The sequence below is a fragment of the Pinus tabuliformis genome, chromosome Q (assembly GCF_031772625.1).
Source record: "Pinus tabuliformis cultivar Carrire ecotype Pingquan chromosome Q, CPIR1, whole genome shotgun sequence".
Taxonomy (NCBI): Eukaryota; Viridiplantae; Streptophyta; class Pinopsida; order Pinales; family Pinaceae; genus Pinus; species Pinus tabuliformis.
Window position 1 is genome coordinate 1,044,282,984 of NC_142296.1, and position 18,252 is coordinate 1,044,301,235.

Genomic DNA, 18,252 nt, shown 5'->3' on the forward strand with positions numbered 1-18,252 from the left:
ACAATGCACATATAAAAATTATTAACCCACATGCATAGAATTCCACTTTGTACAAATCCATTTCAATATGCATTTAACTTCAGAGTTTTAATTATGAACCCAACATTAATACCACTTTAATTTATAATTTTCCTTCTAGCATAATTAAATTGATTTAATTAAATATTGTTTTCGACCATAATGGAGAATTGTGTTTAACCCTAAACCTAAACCATTCTACTTGATCTAACTCAAGCCAAATGAAAATGATCCTACATCTAATATAGTGCTTACTGCATCCATCAAGGAAATTAGGCATTCTCATCTAATTCCTATGACCACAAGGTTGGTGGAGGAAAATGGACCTTGGGCATTGGCCCCTCTTGGTGACCCCATCCCGAATTGAATGAAGATATGCCCTTCATTACCCTAGCCTTATCATTTGTAACATAGCATTAAGCCTTATCCATGTTAACGTTGTCTAAGTAAACCCTTATACCCTGCATGATATGGCATGCCAACAAAACATATTAAAGCATCACAATAAATATATGAAAATAATGCATAACAATGTCTTCATTGTCATTCCCCATCAAACATCAATGCAGCCATTAACCTACAATTATCCATTCACTATGCATTGGGTGTCAATCTATAGTGCACATATGTTAGTTATGACTAAATCAATTGTAACTAGATTGACTACTCCTAAGTAGTTATCATAATAAAATAACTTCTTTACACATGATCACCCAAACGTCATAAATTATAATGTATGATTAATGGCATTAACATAGCACAATATTCTATAACAATATGCATATAGATATATTCATCACTACACGTCAAAATGAAATAAAAGCTTAGCAAGTCTACCCATCAAGATCACAAATGTCTATTTATGTCAACACATACAAATTCCATTTACTCAACCCCGCCCTTAATATATACATAGTTGTTTCATTAACCTCACCCCTATGACAATTGACGTGAATCATGGTAACCCCACCCTTAGTATATACAAATTTGATTCATTAACCTCACCCTATGACAATTGACATGAATCATGGTGAAGACATAACAATGTTAGATAGGAAAAGACCCAAAGTAGGAGGCACAACACATTCTAATTCTAACAATTTGATCTTATGATGGTCCATTCTATCCTAAACTAACGCAGGCTATATGCTAGAATAAAAGCTCATTGTTTTCTTTAATCAACACATATATGTGTGCCTTATTCTCTTTGCTCTAATGACAGAAAATATCATAATCCACAAGAGACTACAAAACCAATTTATGCATTTTATTATCTTTGTAATTGTGTGGCATAATTTAAATGATGGTTGTGTAGATTTTGTTATGTGGGTGTTTTCTTATATGTTTAACTATTTCATAATAGTATGATCCACTGCAATTGGAAAACAACAACCTTTTTTTGTTATTGGGTCAAGAAGTGCTCTACAACCTAGCTTGGGGAAGATGTTATCATGTTAGTATTATATAATAATAATTAAAATAACATAAAGTTTGCTCAATTAAAAAAGAAATAGAAAATATAAGTGGGCTTATGTGCACATATAATAACCAAAAGTGTTTGGTAGAACTTGATCTTGCAAAGACCTTTGAACAAAGCTCATGAAATGGAAAGTTGTTCACTGCAGAGGAATGAAACACACACACAAGTGTGAATGTTCCAACACTTATGAGCATGTATATTACATCTAAATTACACATGTTGACTCTCCTGCATTCTTCCCAGCTTATGAATTGTTGTCTTCTCTGCAACTAGAAAAGTGGTTGAATATGGTTGATGGATTCTTTCCAGAGTATGAATTGTTGTCTTTTCTGCAACTAGAAAAGTGGTTGAATAATCCTGTCCCTCGAAGTACTTATATTATGTCTACAATAAACAATTTAATTGTTTTAAGGCTTCTTTTGAGCATATGCACTCTCTGGTGAGGAGTATTCAAGAATTAAGAAACTAATGATTCTAGAATATCAATAAATATCATTCTCATGGCAATTTTTCTACCATGAACAAGTTACATAAAATAAAACAATTAAAAGGTTGAATTCTTACTATTGCTATAAAAAATTTATTAAGAAACTAATGATGCTAGAATATCAATAAATATCATTCTCACGGCAATTTTTCTACCATGAATAAGTTACATAAAATAAAACAATTAAAAGGTTGAATTCTTACTATTACTATAAAAAAATTAAGTCTTCAAAAAATTATTTTCCATAATCATGAGATTTGAAAGTAGAAAAAAAAGTTAAACTCTCTTTAGGCATTCTATTTATTACAACTAAATGTCTCAAACCAAATTTCAAGAATAAGGTATTACTATATCATAGTTTATTTTTTATATAATTGTAATTTAAGAAAAATAAAAGAAAATATATTAATTGTTCTAGATGCAAACACACTATAACATGTAGTTTAATATAAACCAAATTTCAAGAATAAGGTATCACTGTATCATAATTTATTTTTTATATAATTGTAATTTAAGAAAAACAAAAAAATATATATTAATTGTTCTAGATGCAAACACATTATAACATGTAGTTTGATATAACCCAGCGCAGATTCATCTTAATCATGGATTTTTGAAATTTCGAGAAGGATCAGAGGTTTAAAGCCTTACCTCAAATTTTACACTCTAACAAGGAAAATTTTCCTTCTACAAAAATGAGATAGATTTAAGTACTTAAAGATGAGATAGATTTAAGTTAATACAATCTAAAATCGAAATTTTGAAAACCTCAACAATAGTTATAACAGCTATATAACTATGGTATCATCCATAGAAAAATATATACCTCCTTACAACAAAAACAAAACAAAACAGTGCATATCGAGTACTCTAATGTTTCCACCGGCCTTCCTATCATACACAATCTATTTGCAAGGCATTGGAACGCGCATCAAGTAAATTGTGCGAGCTTCTCAAGCACAAAATATATTTACCAGAATTAACATTCTACATGTTTATCATATCACAAAATAGAGCACGTCAAGATCTGGCACACAATCAGTTTGTTTTCGCCCTTGTGATTGGAATGGAAAGCGACTTGTGCCTATCCAGGGCATAATAAAACCTAATTTCAAGCACAAAATATATTTACCAGAATTAACATTCTACATGTTTATCATATCACAAAATAGAGCACGTTAAGGTCTGGCACACCATGAGTTTGTTTTCGCCCTTGTGATTGGAATGGAAAGCGACTTGTGCCTATCCAGGGCATAATAAAACCTAATTTCTGTCTTTCTTAATAACATAACAACGGATTTCCAAAGACAATAAACTGACACCGCATTCTTTCCAAAGGCAATAAACTTCAACTTCAACTGTATTGTTTCTCAAGGCATGCATTAATACACCATTTTATTGAAAAACTGGCCCCACTCAACATGGGTATCCTCCATTATATTAATCATGGCACCGAACAGGCAATTTAAAATATGTCATACTGCGTTATCGAGCAGGACTGCTGTCATAGATAACAATTCGCTCATTATTCATGAATTCTGAAAAATAAAGAACAGGTCGACACTCATACAGTGGTGAAATTTTAGATAACCACTCCAATAATTGCAGTAAAGCATCCATCTTAGCGTGATACTCTCCCTAAAATAATACATCCACAAGCATTATAGAGTACGGGGCTCTCTGGAATCATTTGCTTGCCTGCTTATTGTATCTATTAATAGCAAAGCACGCATCTTCAAAGACCAACTTGACAGTGAAACAGACCACTGAGTAGGCCCTGCAAATCATGGATTTCGCCCGTCCTGGTCATGCTTCAAATCCAACATAACAAGTAAATAAACATTAACTTGGGCCTTAGGAAAATAATTATTTATGTTTTCAATTTGCACTCCAAGAAACATCAATCCTCAACGCCTCAAAGAACTCTGTTTTTGTGTAGAAACTGAAAGCTGCCGCTCCTCGTTCCCAGCCTTTGGAGAATGTGACTGCGGCCCGTTCATTCGCAAATATTCCAGCTTAAGATCCTCCAACCTTTTTGTAACCTGTCATATAAGCAGAATGGATCAAGCAACAAATAGCATAATCTCCAATGCCTGTTGGGTAAAGGCCAGCACAAACACTTGAAGTTGATGGTCAATGGCTCAAAAATAATGCAAGGATATACAATGTTATTCACAAGCAAATAAATAACACTGAACACTGATGGGTTTAGAAGAAAAGACGTTGTCTAGATTTTCAGCTGTTGGTGCTCCCTACAATTTCCGAACCTCTGATTACTTCATTCGAATTGAAAAATAGAGGAAGCAAGAAGCATTCAGTTGGCCAATCAAATAAGGAAGCTAGTATACCACAAGCAAGAAGGCAGATTCTGTTGGAAATTGAGAACTAATTATGTAAATATGGATAAAACTGTATTAGTTAATGCCAAGTTAGTTTTATACCAAAACAGCAGTTATGTAACAGATGACGCACTTATAGAACTAATGAATGCCCGAACTATTGTAATTATGGAGAATCATTCTTGATCAAAGAAAGTATCCAAATCCCTTGCCCCGTGGATGTTTCCTTGACACCCTGTCAAGGTTTTGCCACGTAAAAACTTGTCTTATGTGTTTCAGTTTCATTCAGTTTCTTTGCATTTCCTTTTTGTTTAATAAATGATGAGACCAACAAATGGTATCAGAGCAGTTGGGTGAGAAGAGAATGGAGATTCCGGCATATATTCAGGGGTCAGCCTCGCAGGGATTTTCTCACTACAGGATGGAGTGTCTTTGTTAGTTACAAAAGGCTTGTAGCTGGAGATGCTGTATTTTTTTCTGCGGGATGAAAATTGAGAATTGAGGTTAGGAATTCGAAGAGCTTCCCAGCAACAAAGCAGTGTACCTTCTTCAGTGCTCTCCAGCCATGGCATACATTCGGGTGTGCTAGCTGCTGTAGCTCATGCAGTTGCCACAAAAAGTATGTTCCACATTTACTACAATCCAAGGACGAGCCGCAGAGGCAGCCACAGAAGTTTGAGACCAACGCCGCAGCGGCAGCCACCGATAACCGAAGTGGCAGAGAACACAACAAATGTAGAGAGTTGGTTCTTTTGAGAACCACAGTTTTTTTGCACGTATCTGGAGGTCGAGCTGAAAAAAAAAGAAGCCATGAAATGAAAGCCGGGTATCCGCTGTCTAAGAAAGAAACGACACATTCTCTGCCGACGACTGATCAGAAGCCGCCTGTCTGGGGGATTGAAATGAAAGCCGGGTATTTCTAATTTTTTTTATTCTTAAGAGAAGATTTTTTTTTTTTTTTTTTTGGCTTAAGGAATCATCAACCAAAAAAAAAAAATTGGAGGATTTCTTTGAAGTGTTCTTGAAGTTTTCTGGAAATAGGGTTTAGAGTTTTCTTGGCAATTTCAAGATTAAAAAAAAAAAGGAATCTGTGGAGGATGTGTTGTAAAGAAATTCTGGAAATTAATTAAGAGTTTTTTGGAAATTTCTTAAGAGTTAATAAAAAAAAGGGGGCAACATAATTAGATTTTGTGTAGAAAATCAAAATCAGAAAGAAATTTTGAAAACCCTAGCTGAAGAAGGAAAATCAGAATATTTTAGTTGAAAGATTGAAACCCTAGGAGGAAAGAAATGGCCAAGATGACAAATGCAAAGTTCGAGGTGGAGAAATTCACCGGCAAGAACAACTTTGCTCTATGGAAACTGAAAGTTAGGAATTTGCTGGTGCAACAAGGGCTGCACAAAGCATTAGACAGGGCAAAGAAGAAACCTGCTAGCATGACAGATTCGCACTGGGAGGACTTGGATGCCCCAGCTCTCAGTGCCATCAGGGTATGCCTGGCGGATGAAGTTCTCTTCAACATTGTTGAAGAGAGTACAGCTGTAGGTTTATGGGAAAAACTGGAAAATTATATATGACAAAGTCATTAACCAATAGAATTTATTTGAAAAGACAATTGTACAGTCTTCGGATGAAGGAGGGTACAAAAGTTGCAGAACATTTAAATATTTTTAATACACTTATATGCCAATTATTAGATATAGAAGTTATAATTCAGGAAGAAGACAAAGCTATAACTTTGTTGTGTTTTTTGCCCGAGTCATGGGACCACTTCGTAACTTCAATCAGTTTGAGCACTGCTAATTCTTTGAAATTTGAATCAGTTGTGGGAGCTCTCTTGTCTGAAGAAGTACAAAGGAAATCCAGTATTGAAACAACTACACCAAAAGCCATGATAGCCAGAGGACGGTCAAAGGAAAGAGGAGAAAAAACAAGGGGGTCTTCCAGATCAAAATCAAAGGGAAAGAAGTGTAAGGTAAAATGTTGGCATTGCAATAAAATTGGACACCTTAAGAAAGACTGTTGGAAACGAAAAGAGTCTGATAACCCGAAGAAGGAAGCAAATCAAGTTGATTCAGGTATGATAGACGAAGTTTTATCTGCTGAAGAATTATGTATGATAGATGAAACTTTACTTGTATGTAATGTTTCTCAGGATTTTGAAAGTTGGCTATTAGACTTTGGTGCTTCTCATCACATGTGTCCACACAGAAATTGGTTTACTTCATATGAAGATATAAATGGTAGTTCTGTGTTTATGGGTAATAATGTATCATGTCAGACTGTTGGGATGGGAAATATCAGGATTAAAATGTATGATAACACAGTTAGAACATTAACTAGTGTTAGACATGTACCTGAATTGAAGAAAAATTTGATTTCTTTGGGAGTTTTGGATTCGGATGGTTATAAGTTTACAGGTCAAAATGGAGTGTTGAAAGTCTCTAAAGGCGCCCTAGTTGTTATGAAAGCAGAAAAGGTCGGAAATCTTTACAGACTCAAAGGAAGTACTCAGGTCAATGAAGCAATGATTGTGTTAGAGAAAGAAGAAGAAGGTACTCGTCTATGGCATCAACGATTGGGTCACATGAGCAAGAAAGGTCTTCAGGGTCTTATGAAATGTAAATCACTTCCTGATTTGAAATCCTTGAGTTGGATTTCTGTAAACATTGTGTGTATGGAAAACAATGTAAACAAAGATTTAAAACTGGAAGTCTTAATAGTAAAAAAAAATTTAGACTATATTCATTCTGATCTGTGGGGACCATCTCCTGTTGTATCATATGGAAGTGCTCTATATTTTTTAACGTTTATTGATGATTTCTCCCGTAAAGTTTGGGTCTTTATGCTGAAAAAGAAAGCTGATGTATTCAATGTCTTTAAACAATTTAAAGCAATGGTAGAAAAAAGAACAGACAAATCAATTAAATGTTTAAGAACTGACAATGGTGGTGAATTTACTTCAATAGTATTTGAACAATACTGTAAGGATGAAGGAACTGTTAGACAGAAAACTGTTGTTTATACTCCTCAGCAAAATGGTGTTGTTGAACATATGAATCAGACTTCTATGGAAAGAGCCAGAAGCATGATCAACAATGCTAACTTGCAAAAGGAGTTGTGGGCAGAAGTAGTGTCCACTGCTTGTTATTTAGTTAACAGATCACCTTCAGTAGCAATTAATTGTAAAATTCCTGAAGAAGTTTGGTCAGGTCAGTCTTGTGATTATTCACATTTAAGGATATTTGGTTGTGATGCTTATGCTCTTATTCATAAAAATCAGCGTTCAAAATTAGATCCAAAATCGAAATGTTATGTCTTTGTTGGGTATGACTATGCGGTGAAAGGGTACAGGTTGTGGGATCCTACGTCACAGAAGATAGTCATTAGTAGAGATGTAACATTTGATGAATCTTCTCTTTTAAAATCAAATGTTGAAAGAATTGAACAGGAACAGGTATCACCAAATCAACAAATTCAGTTGGAGGCTAGACCTTTCTGTGAAAGTCAAAAGGAAGAAGAGACTTCTGGAGGAAAAGGTGTTGAAGATACAAAGGAAGTTGTTGAAGTTTCTGAACTAGTTCAGCAACCAGTCACTCTAAGAAGGTCTACAAGGGAAAGAAAAACTCCCAAAAGGTATGAAGATTTTGCTTCATCTTTTGCTTTGATTACTAAAGATGGGGAACCTTCTTGTTATCAGGAAGCAGTAGATGATACAGATAGCGAAAAATGGAAAACGACGATCGAAGAAGAAATGGATTCCTTAGCCAAGAACAATACCTGGGATCTTGTAGAACTTCCTCAAGGGAGAAGTGTTGTTGGATGCAAATGGGTCTTCAAACTGAAATAGAAAGATGATGGAAGTATTGAAAGGTATAAGGCGAGACTAGTAGCAAAAGGGTATTCTCAAGTTGAAGGTATTGACTTTCATGAGATTTTTTCACCAGTTGTAAAACTTGTTTCTATTCATACTGTGTTGGCACTAACTACATTACTTAACCTTGAGTTAGAACAGTTAGATGTTAAAACAACTTTTCTACATGGTGATTTGGATGAAGAGTTATATATGGAACAATCGGAAGGTTTTGTACAAGGTCGCAACAGAAGATTAGTTTGCAAGCTCAGGAAATCATTGTATGGTCTGACGCAGTCTCCCAGGTAATGGTACAAGAAGTTTGATTCATTCATGGTGAGCCAAAACTTTATTAGAAGTGAGTATGATCATTGTGTATACTTCAAGAGTTTCAGTGGCATATTCATTATCTTAGTTTTGTATGTTGACGATATGCTTATTGCAAGCAAAAGCATGGAAGAGATCAACAGGTTAAAGGCTCAGCTCTCTAGGACATTTGATATGAAGGATCTTGGAGCAGCAAAACATATCTTGGGCATGGAGATACACAGAGACAGGAAAAATGGTAAGCTTTGGTTATCACAACAGAAGTATGTGGAAAGAGTACTTGAAAAGTTCTGTATGAACAATGTGAAACCTGTTAATGTTCCATTAGCTTCCCATTTTAAGCTTTCTTTGGTTTTGAGTCCTAGAATTGATGAAGAAAGCAGTATATGTCTCATGTACCATATGCAAACGCTGTAGGCAACTTAATGTATGCAATGGTATCTACAAGACCTGACATTTCACATGCAGTTGGAGTTGTCAGCAAGTTCATGGAAAATCTAGGTGAATAACATTGGCGAGCAGTGAAATGGGTGCTTCGATATTTAAGAGGCACAAGTGACCATTGCATCATCTTTAATGGTAGTGAAGGATCAGTCTGCGGATATGTAGATGCTGATTATGTAGGTGATTTGGACAAAAGGAGATCTACTACAGGTTATGTCTTTACTCTTGCAGGTGGAACAATTAGTTGGATGTCAAAGCTTCAAGAAACAGTTGCGTTGTCCACTACCGAAGTAGAATATATCGCTGCTTCAGATGCCAGTAAAAAAGCAATCTGGTTAAAAGGTCTACTTGATGAGATTGGAAGGATGCAGGAGAAAGTGAATGTACTCTGTGATAGTCAGAGTGCTATTCACTTGGCTACAAATCCAGCTTATCATAGCAAGACCAAGCACATTGATGTAAGGTATCATTTTCTGAGACATGTGATTGATGGCGGAAAAGTAGCTCTCAAGAAGGTCCATACACGGGAGAATTGTGCAGACATATTCACGAAGCTAGTTACAGTAGAGAAGCTGCGATGGTGTTTAGCTTCTCTTGGCTTGCAGAAGAGATGATGAATGGGCATGGGCAAGGGATTAAGAAATTGTTGTCAAGGTGGAGTTTGTTGGAAATTGACAACTAATTATGTAATATAGGTAAAAATTGTATTAATTAATGCCAAGTTAGTTTTATACCGAAACAACAGTTATGTAATGGAGGAGGCTCTTATAAAACTAATGAATGCCCGAACTATTGTAATTATGGAGAATCATTCTTGATCAAATAAAGTATCCAAATCCCTTGCCCCATGGATGTTTCCTTGACACCCTGTCAAGGTTTTACCATGTAAAAACTAATCTTACTTGTGTGTTTCAGTTTCATTCAGTTTCTTTGCATTTCTTTCTTGTTTAATAATTGATGAGACCAACAGATTCCAGCACAGAAAACCCATTTGGAGTTGCAAGCAAATAAACAGGTGATCGGCACAAACACTGTTGGATTTGGGCAGACAACAGGGACAAACCCTGCTTAAGATCAGCATGAATCTCCAAATATCACAATGAAGAACAAAAATGCAGACAATCATTGGTTCTGATAAATTAGTAACAAATGAAACGATTGCCTGCGAACACTAAACCAGAAACTGAAGAGCAAAACCAACAGTTATCCATGTTTAGATTTTATTCAATTATGTTTCAAACTGTTCAAAATAATCCAGCAAATAGTATTAGGGTGACAGCCCAGGATGGACTAGTAGGTGCATCCAAACATAGAACTTATTTAGCTTTCGAAGTTGACTGCATGCCGTAAGTAAATGTGAAAAGTAAGGCTTATAACATAAGCAACTATCAGTGATAAAGTTTCTTATGGGCAGAAAAGCCTGTGGGCATTTCCCACTAAAACAATGGATCGTTAGAGTTACATGTAAGGCAGAGAAATAAAACACAGGAGATTTATTTATTTCAGTCACAGACAATATTTAAAGTTCATTGTGTTCTAGTCATGGGATTACTCAGCTTTTATTCAGAAAATGGAAAAACTTGTAAAAATCACAAATAAACAGAATCACGTCTTCTATGATTCAGTGACCAACCAAAGCAGCAAGTAGCATATCATGGTCCAAAAAGTTGAAACTTCAAATACAATTCCGCAGGGTCAAATTGTTCACTGAAATTGAATCTAACGCGGTCAAATCGGAGGTCGATCTGCCTTTCAGACTCCGTTTGGCTCATTTGGCTCTGAAATTTTAATACATTACATCAACTGTGCAAGCAATCATTTTTGCTTCGCAGAACTAAAGATAACAATAAGAAGAACATTCCATTCATTCTCATTCTTCTCCTCGGTCTCTGCATTACCTCTCCAAGATATTACCCGCCTCGTCACATCCTCAGCCACTCATAACTTCATAATATAAGTATTATTATTGGTCAACAATGAAGAACTCGCGTGGCTCTATTGAAAGAAATCGTGAACAAATTTGTGTGGATCACTATTTTGATATCGTATCAATTTCCATCCAGAACTGTTCTACAGTCCACTGGTGTTGGATATTGGAAAAGGATTGGAGATTATTTATGATTATTGTACTCCACCCATATTGTTGTCAACAAGCCCATGGTTTCAGGACCTCTGCTGTTTTCTTAAATGAATTGAATATTTAAAAGGATGCCTTAGCTTTAATGGTTACGGTTAATATTTGGCTTGATCAAAGAGGTGATGGAGAAGTTATTTTAGATACAAGCAAAGTCCATTTAGTATTGAAGAAGAAAACCGCTGGCAATTTTAGTATTTAAGAAGAAAATTGCCAGAATTGGAAAATATAAGATGTATATTACTGAATTGAATTATTTTTATTCGAATATTTTTAATATCGTACCGAACTTGGTAATTATGACCTCCTCTAGCTGGGAGATCTAGGGAGATAAATAAAGCAGAACAGTACTTGGGAGATCTAGGGAGATAAATAAAGCAGAACTGCCATGAAATACTAGCAACAGAAAGACTACTGGCTAAACACAATAGAAAGCAGAGGAAAACCTTGATTGAATAGGCCATTGGCAGTAATGTGTCAGGATTCAAAGCATCCTCCGGAAAGTTGCGCAAAGCATATACTAACTTCTCAAAAGGTAGTTTCACCTGAACATTCAGTAAGCCATATGAAAATGAAATCTTGTGCAAATTAAAACATTCTATTTACTAGATGAAAAAAAAAATCATTTCCCAATTTTAGAACATGCAAATATAAGAGTCCAAAGTTCACAAGTACCCACCAAATCATCGTGACAGTACTTGAGCAGTGCCAGACCTACTTTGAAAACGATTTTCACACCCTGTTCAAAATGGATACCCAGAAATATAACTCAAACACTTGAAATCATTATTCCATAGTAAGTCGAAATAAGACAGTAAAAGTCTGCAATAGCATATATTAGATACCCCAGAGATATAAATTATTAAATCAAACACCTAACATCATTACCCAAGTACTAAAATAAATCTAGACATTATCCAGAAACATAGTAGACTTTAAAGTTGAGAGGACCTTGAACTCACATCAAATGCTAGTATTAGGAACAACTACAGAGGGCTACGGATCCTAAGCAGTTGGACCTACAATATGGATTGAATATGAGTACTATCAAAAACGTAATCACTTTTGATCTTCTGTCTCTCAGAGGTTCTGGTCACGTCATGCAAACAATTAGTGGAGCAGGTTAAACAGCCTTGATCTCAATTTTCAATACACTATCATCTTAAGAAAATATGTTTGCATAGCCAGAATATAAAGCTTTTGGTCTTCTTAATTCTTAGCTAAACTATGTGCAATTAAAAGAGATTCAATAATTATGGTTATATCCTCCCTTCTATTCTTTCCCAAGAATGAGGGAAGAAGATTCTATAAAAGTAATTTTAAAGTGTAACTGTAATATGTGTGATCTTGACTTAGTGATCCTTCCTGGCCATCTTGTCATCCCATCAGGGTTATGTACGTAAACCTTCCATTGTCAACCTATGGTCACATCTGTTATTAGTCTGTGACCCTAGTGGTCCTGCACTTAGGGTTAGGGATAAATCACATTTAATCTAAACATCTATAAATAAAGGAGCACCACGCTCCATGAGTTCATTGTAATCATATCTATAAAATTGTTTGTTCTTCCAGAGTTTATCAGTGATATTAAGTTCAGGATTGTCAGTTCCATTTTCTCTGTTATTGCAGCAAGCAAGATCCTGGATCTTTCATTCCTGGAGTACTTGATTTTATCGGCATTTCTTAGATGATGTGAGTATATTTAGCTGTAGGTGCTTTCATATCGTCTTTTCAATCTATAGTCTCCTCTTGGAGTGACAACCCTCCTTTCTTTCAAGGTAGCTGGGTGCATGCGATTGTACTAATGATTTTGGGCATAGTTTCAACGTCATAGGGATCTGGCATGTCTCCACCATTAAAAGCCTCTATTATTTTTCCATCTACAAAAAGGAACAATTATTTTTGATTTGGTATAGTTTAATTTTCCCTGGAAAAGAATCACAACTTTCTTCATTAACATAATGAGTCGAATTACATTTTGCTGATGCATAGCTGAAAGTATGCATTCTTGAAAGAGCCTTCAGATAGTTTTCCTGTGAGCATCTGCTAAGGAGAGGCAAAAGACACCATGAGAGTAGAAAAAGTATGACAATTTTCACATTGTTCCTGTATATGAGCTGATACAAAGCGTCCACCCTTTTATGAGTGAAAGCATAAACACATACATACAGTTCCAAACAAAACACGGCCAAGAAAGCTATTACAATTTCAAAAAGAGCCTTTTGTTTTAGTTCCCAGCATGCTGATGGACTGGAGGGGTCCCCTCTATGAAGGGTCTATGATAGTATTCATAGTGTTCTCCATTCCTTGTTTCCTTTATCTTCCATTGGCTCAAAACCAATTGAGTACCTTCGTTAGAAAGGGTGTCTGCAGCTGTGTTCTGCTCCCTGTAGACATGACAGCCTGATATGTTACTGAAGGAGCCTTTTATTAACAGGACATCTTCTAACAAGGGAAAAAGTAAATGGTTGTGGCATCTTTGTGTCTCCTTGAAACAGTTTATCACAAGCATAGAGTCCCCAAAAATATGTAAGGAGCTGCAATCCTTTTCTAGTGCAAAAAGAAGAAGCTTTAAAGCCAGCAGTTCTGCATAGTTGTTTGAACTTTGACCCCTTTCCCAGCCCCATCTGATGTGAGAAAGTGTGTATCGGAGATATAGAGAACCACACCCCCTCCACAGTCTCTCTCTCCTTGGGATGCCCCATCGAAAAAATCCCATGGACAGGACTTGCCAATGTCCTCTGTACAGATGACTCCAAAGGGTGGAGGTTTTTGATTTGGTATAGTTACCTTTTGATTCAGTATAATTTCTGTAGTTGGAAAAGAAGTAGAGACTTCTGATTCTTTTCCATCTATAAATGTTTTGATTCACATTTGTGCCTTGGAAATATCTTTGAGTAACTTGCAATTAGCGAGCAATAGAAATGCACACTATCATCAAGCATGTATGAACTCCCTTAATACTACAGTGAATCAAAAGTAATTATACACTTTTGATTCGGTATAATTCATGTAGTTGGAAAAGAAGAAAATGTCTCTTTTTCTTTTCCATCTATAATCAATTCGATTCACATTTGTTCCTTGGTAACCAATTCTCACCACACTCATGACATTTATTTTCTTATCTTTGAATCTTGATTTTCATTGTTTATTGTCCCCACTCTTATCATGACGTGGTGTACCATGTGGTATATCTAGATTTTTCTTCATTTAGAAAATGGCATTAATGAGCATAACTTCTTTCGTTCAGTGTAGTATGATTGATGATTCATAATCTTTTGTTATACCTATTTTGCTTAAAGTCTTGCTTTGTCAATGCTTTTGATGTTATGCATCTTGACTTCTTTCTTTGCCAATGCTTTTGATATTATGCATCTTGATTTCTTTCTTTATATAATCTTTGCAAACAAATGACATAAGTTTAAAGTAGTTGTTCTTGTGTTAGTCCTCACACTCATGAAGCTAGTATTTCCCATTCACGAGTGTGTTCATCCACATGACCCTTTTGTTGTAATTAGGTGAGTTTTCCAAATTCGTTATTTTCTTCCATACTAGAACCTTCTAAGGAATTTGTCTTGAATTTGCACCTATTCACTGTTGCATTGATTCACTATGTTTTATCCACCACATGCACTAGTAGTCATAAGAGGGCTCTTTGACATTCATGGCTGCAAACTTGAATTTTCATTATCATTTTGAGTTTGGTGCAAGACCAAATACTCTGTTGCTTTTTTTACCAATTCTGTGCTTTTACTCACCTCTTGTCTATCAAATTTTGACAATTCATTTTTTCCCTTGTAATTGTGCCAACTAAACGTTGACGATTCAAACATATTGTGATAGGCTGTGTAAGATCCCCACTAGGAAATAGCACAAGATGAACAACTAAATCTCTCAGTTTAATGACCTTCTTCAGTGAGAGGTTTCGTCAAACATATTAAGAGAGCACTGCTGTAGGTGTAGTTTTGTTTATTTTTAACTTGAGAAAAAACAGTGGCAAATCTATGCAACCAAACTTCAACCAATAATCCAAGTTACCATTCAACCTTCAGAATGTGTAAATAGTATTTCCAACAAACTGGAATTGTGGGCTGCTGTAGATGAAACTGTATATATATTTTATTTTAAAACCCAAGTACAGAGAGATACATGAGCTTCAAACAGGCCCCAAAATAAAGATGGATGACCTAACCAACATAGAAAGAAATTTCACTGTTATAAACATTTCTATTGCAACATATTAAATGGCTTTTCATTTTGAAACATTACACAGGTACACCTTGCTAAGTCTCATAAATTTCTTTTCAGTCAACACAGAAATAAATAATGGAGATAACAAGCTCAAGATGGCACGAAAGAACCTTGGATCATTTCATTAGCTTACAGCAGTATAATCACGCCTTTCTAGTGAGTAACTCGACCCATAGTGAGTGAGGACTCTGCCCACAAGAGAAATAATCAACTAATAAAACCCTTTCCAGCAGAATATCTCCTACAAGTTTTTCCTTCATGAAAATACAGTGGTGAAATCTGAGTGATTTCACTTTTGGAACCAACTAGGGTATCTAGTTTCAACACCGAAGCTAGCTATGGCGGCTAAGGTTTGTCAAACTCTAAGCTTCTCACCCAAAAACTCTTCAAGAGTTCATTTTCTTAAAATGTAAGTGAGAATAAAGAGAAACTCCTCACTTTTCTCTTTTTACAATTGAGTGGCCACTTTTGCCACCCTTTTACCTTTTTAATATTTTATTAAGTCACTTTAAGAAACTTTCATTTTATAAAATTAAAGTGACTTTTCATTAGCCTAGGATATGTTTCATTTTCACCTATTAGGCAATTATAAAGTTTTTCCCTAGGCAAATCATGTTCCCTTATTAAAATTTTCTCCGCCTTAGCCTACGGAAACTTATTAGGTTAGCAGAACCCGTCTTATTTCTCCTAGGTGGTAGGAGACATTACAGTCCTTTCCACCCGAGTTTGCTTGTCCTCAAGTAACTTCAACTCCGAATGTTTGAGCACCTGTTCGCCTTCCCAAGTGGTTTCCTCAACTGGTAGATTCTTCCATTTTACTAGGTATTCTCTGACAATTATGTTCCTCAACATCCACTCCCTTGTTTCTAGAATCTCTTCCGGAACCAAGATTAGCTCTCCTTTCTCATCTAATGGAGGGAGCTCAATGGAGGTGACTACCTGCTTCCCCAAGGTCTTCTTGAGGCACGATACATGAAAGATGCTATGAATTTTACATCCTTCAAGAAGCACAGGTTCATAGGCCACTTGTTTCTCTGCCCCTTTAGTTTTGACCGATGATTGCTGATGGGGTTGGAGATGGAGGTATACCATGTCCCCCACTTCAAAACTACACTCCACCTTGTACCTGTTCGCATACACCTTTTGCTAGTTTTGAGCCATTCACAAGTTGTCCTTAAGGACTCGTAAGATATCTTGCCTCTCTTGGATCCAGTCTTTAACCAAAGGGGCATGACCATCCCTAGATATTTGGTCCGCAAATGTTGGGGCATTATATCCATATAGTGTTAAAAAATGTAACTAGGTTCGGTCTTCATAAATATATTTGTCAAAAGAATTTTTATTATTGTTACAATGACTTATTAAAGCATGGGTTTCATTTTTGGTTCATTATTTAATTAGTCAAAGTCCCCATTGTGGACTTCTAGGGTTAATAAAAAGTCATTAGAGTCATTGCATATTTTATGAGACCCTTCTTGGGCTTTCGAACGATGTAAAAGGAATTATTTTTGAGTCAAAAATGAATTATGTAACCCTTCTTAGGCTTTCGAACGATGTAAAAGGAATTATTTTTGAGTAAAAAATGAATTATGTAACCTCCACACCAAGTCGGCCTCAAGGAAGGCAATTCGACCTCATTGGAAGGCTATATATACAAGGCATTTCGACTTCATTTGGAGCATCTCACTCTCTCAAGCATAGTTCGATATCTGAAGCTGGAAAAATGCAAAGTTGAAGGAAGGGGCTAAAAGGAGTGCGAGTTTGGTCAAGAAGGAAAGGAAAAAGAAAATCGAAGTTTTGGTCTCTCTCCCTCTCTCTCGTGTGGGTTGGTTTAGGAGATCGAAGTCTCCTTGTCAAAGTCGAAGCTGTTGCTGATGCCGGAAGTTGCCAAGTCAAAGTTGTTGTTGATGCCGAAAGCTACTAAGTCGAAGTTGTTGTTGATGCCAGAAGCTGCCAAGTCGAAGTTGCTGCTGATGCCAAAAGCTGCCAAGTCGAAGCAATTGCTGATGTCGGAAGAGGCCAAGTCGAAGTTGCTAGGGTCGAAGTGTTGCTGCTACTAAGTCAAAGGTTGGATTGAAGAAGAAGAGGTTGGCTTGGTGTGGAGGAGGTCTTTGTCTAGGTTAAAGAATCTTAAGGAAAACTATTCAAGGAAGAGATTTTCACTGGGTTACCCTAGATAGGGGTTTTGGAGGAGGTCTTTGTCTAGGTTAAAGAATCTTAAGGAAAACTATTCAAGGAAGAGATTTTCACTGGGTTACCCTAGATAGGGGTTTTTCCCTAGCAAAGTGCCTACATATTGTGTCTTGTGTTTTTGTGATCTTCATGCATACATAATTTGGTAATTACTTGATGAAAGATAATATAACAAATAAGTAGAAGAAGCCAACATAATTCACAAGTAATTATCAAGAAAGAGAAATCTAACCCTAATCCTACTAGCATTGATTTCTCAACATATAGTGCTTTGAAGGGCATTATACTAATGGACATGTGAAAAGTGGTGTTGTAGCAGTGTTCCCCTAGATGCAACCACTTAACCCATGCCTTTTGTTGGCCAGATACATAATTTCGAAGATAGCCCTCCAACCACTTGTTGACTATCTCGGTTTGACCATCGGTCTTTGGGTGATAACTAGTGCTTGCTGTCAACTCAATCCCCACCAATCTGAATAACAACTACCAAAAGATGCCCATAAATCTATTGTATCTGTCACTCACTATGGTCTTCAGTAACCCATGCAATCGGAAGACCTCCTTGACAAATATTCGGCCACCTGTGATGCTGAATATTTAGATAGTATGGAAAAGAAGTTCGCGAAATTCGTGAGCCGATCTACCACTGCATCTATGCAGCCCTTTCCCTGTACCAGGGGCAGCCTAGTGATAAATTCCATGGAGATACTCTCCCACTTTTGCTC

The 18,252-nt window shown here is 36.1% G+C and overlaps 1 protein-coding gene across 4 annotated transcripts in view; it reads right to left on the minus strand.

Annotated features, from left to right (window-relative positions):
* Positions 1-3,378: 3,378 nt before the first annotated feature.
* Positions 3,379-18,252, minus strand: part of LOC149223078 (uncharacterized) — a 211,872-nt gene continuing 196,998 nt past the window's right edge. For all 4 annotated transcript variants that reach the window (XM_089385744.1, XM_089385743.1, XM_089385742.1 and 1 more), the window contains 3 exons: positions 11,763-11,822; positions 11,530-11,628; positions 3,379-4,027 (listed from right to left, as the gene is read on the minus strand). In XM_089385744.1, coding sequence (XP_089241870.1) covers positions 3,893-4,027; positions 11,530-11,628; positions 11,763-11,822 — 294 coding nt within the window. In that variant the 3' untranslated portion in view covers positions 3,379-3,892. The remainder of the gene's footprint in view (positions 4,028-11,529; positions 11,629-11,762; positions 11,823-18,252) is intronic.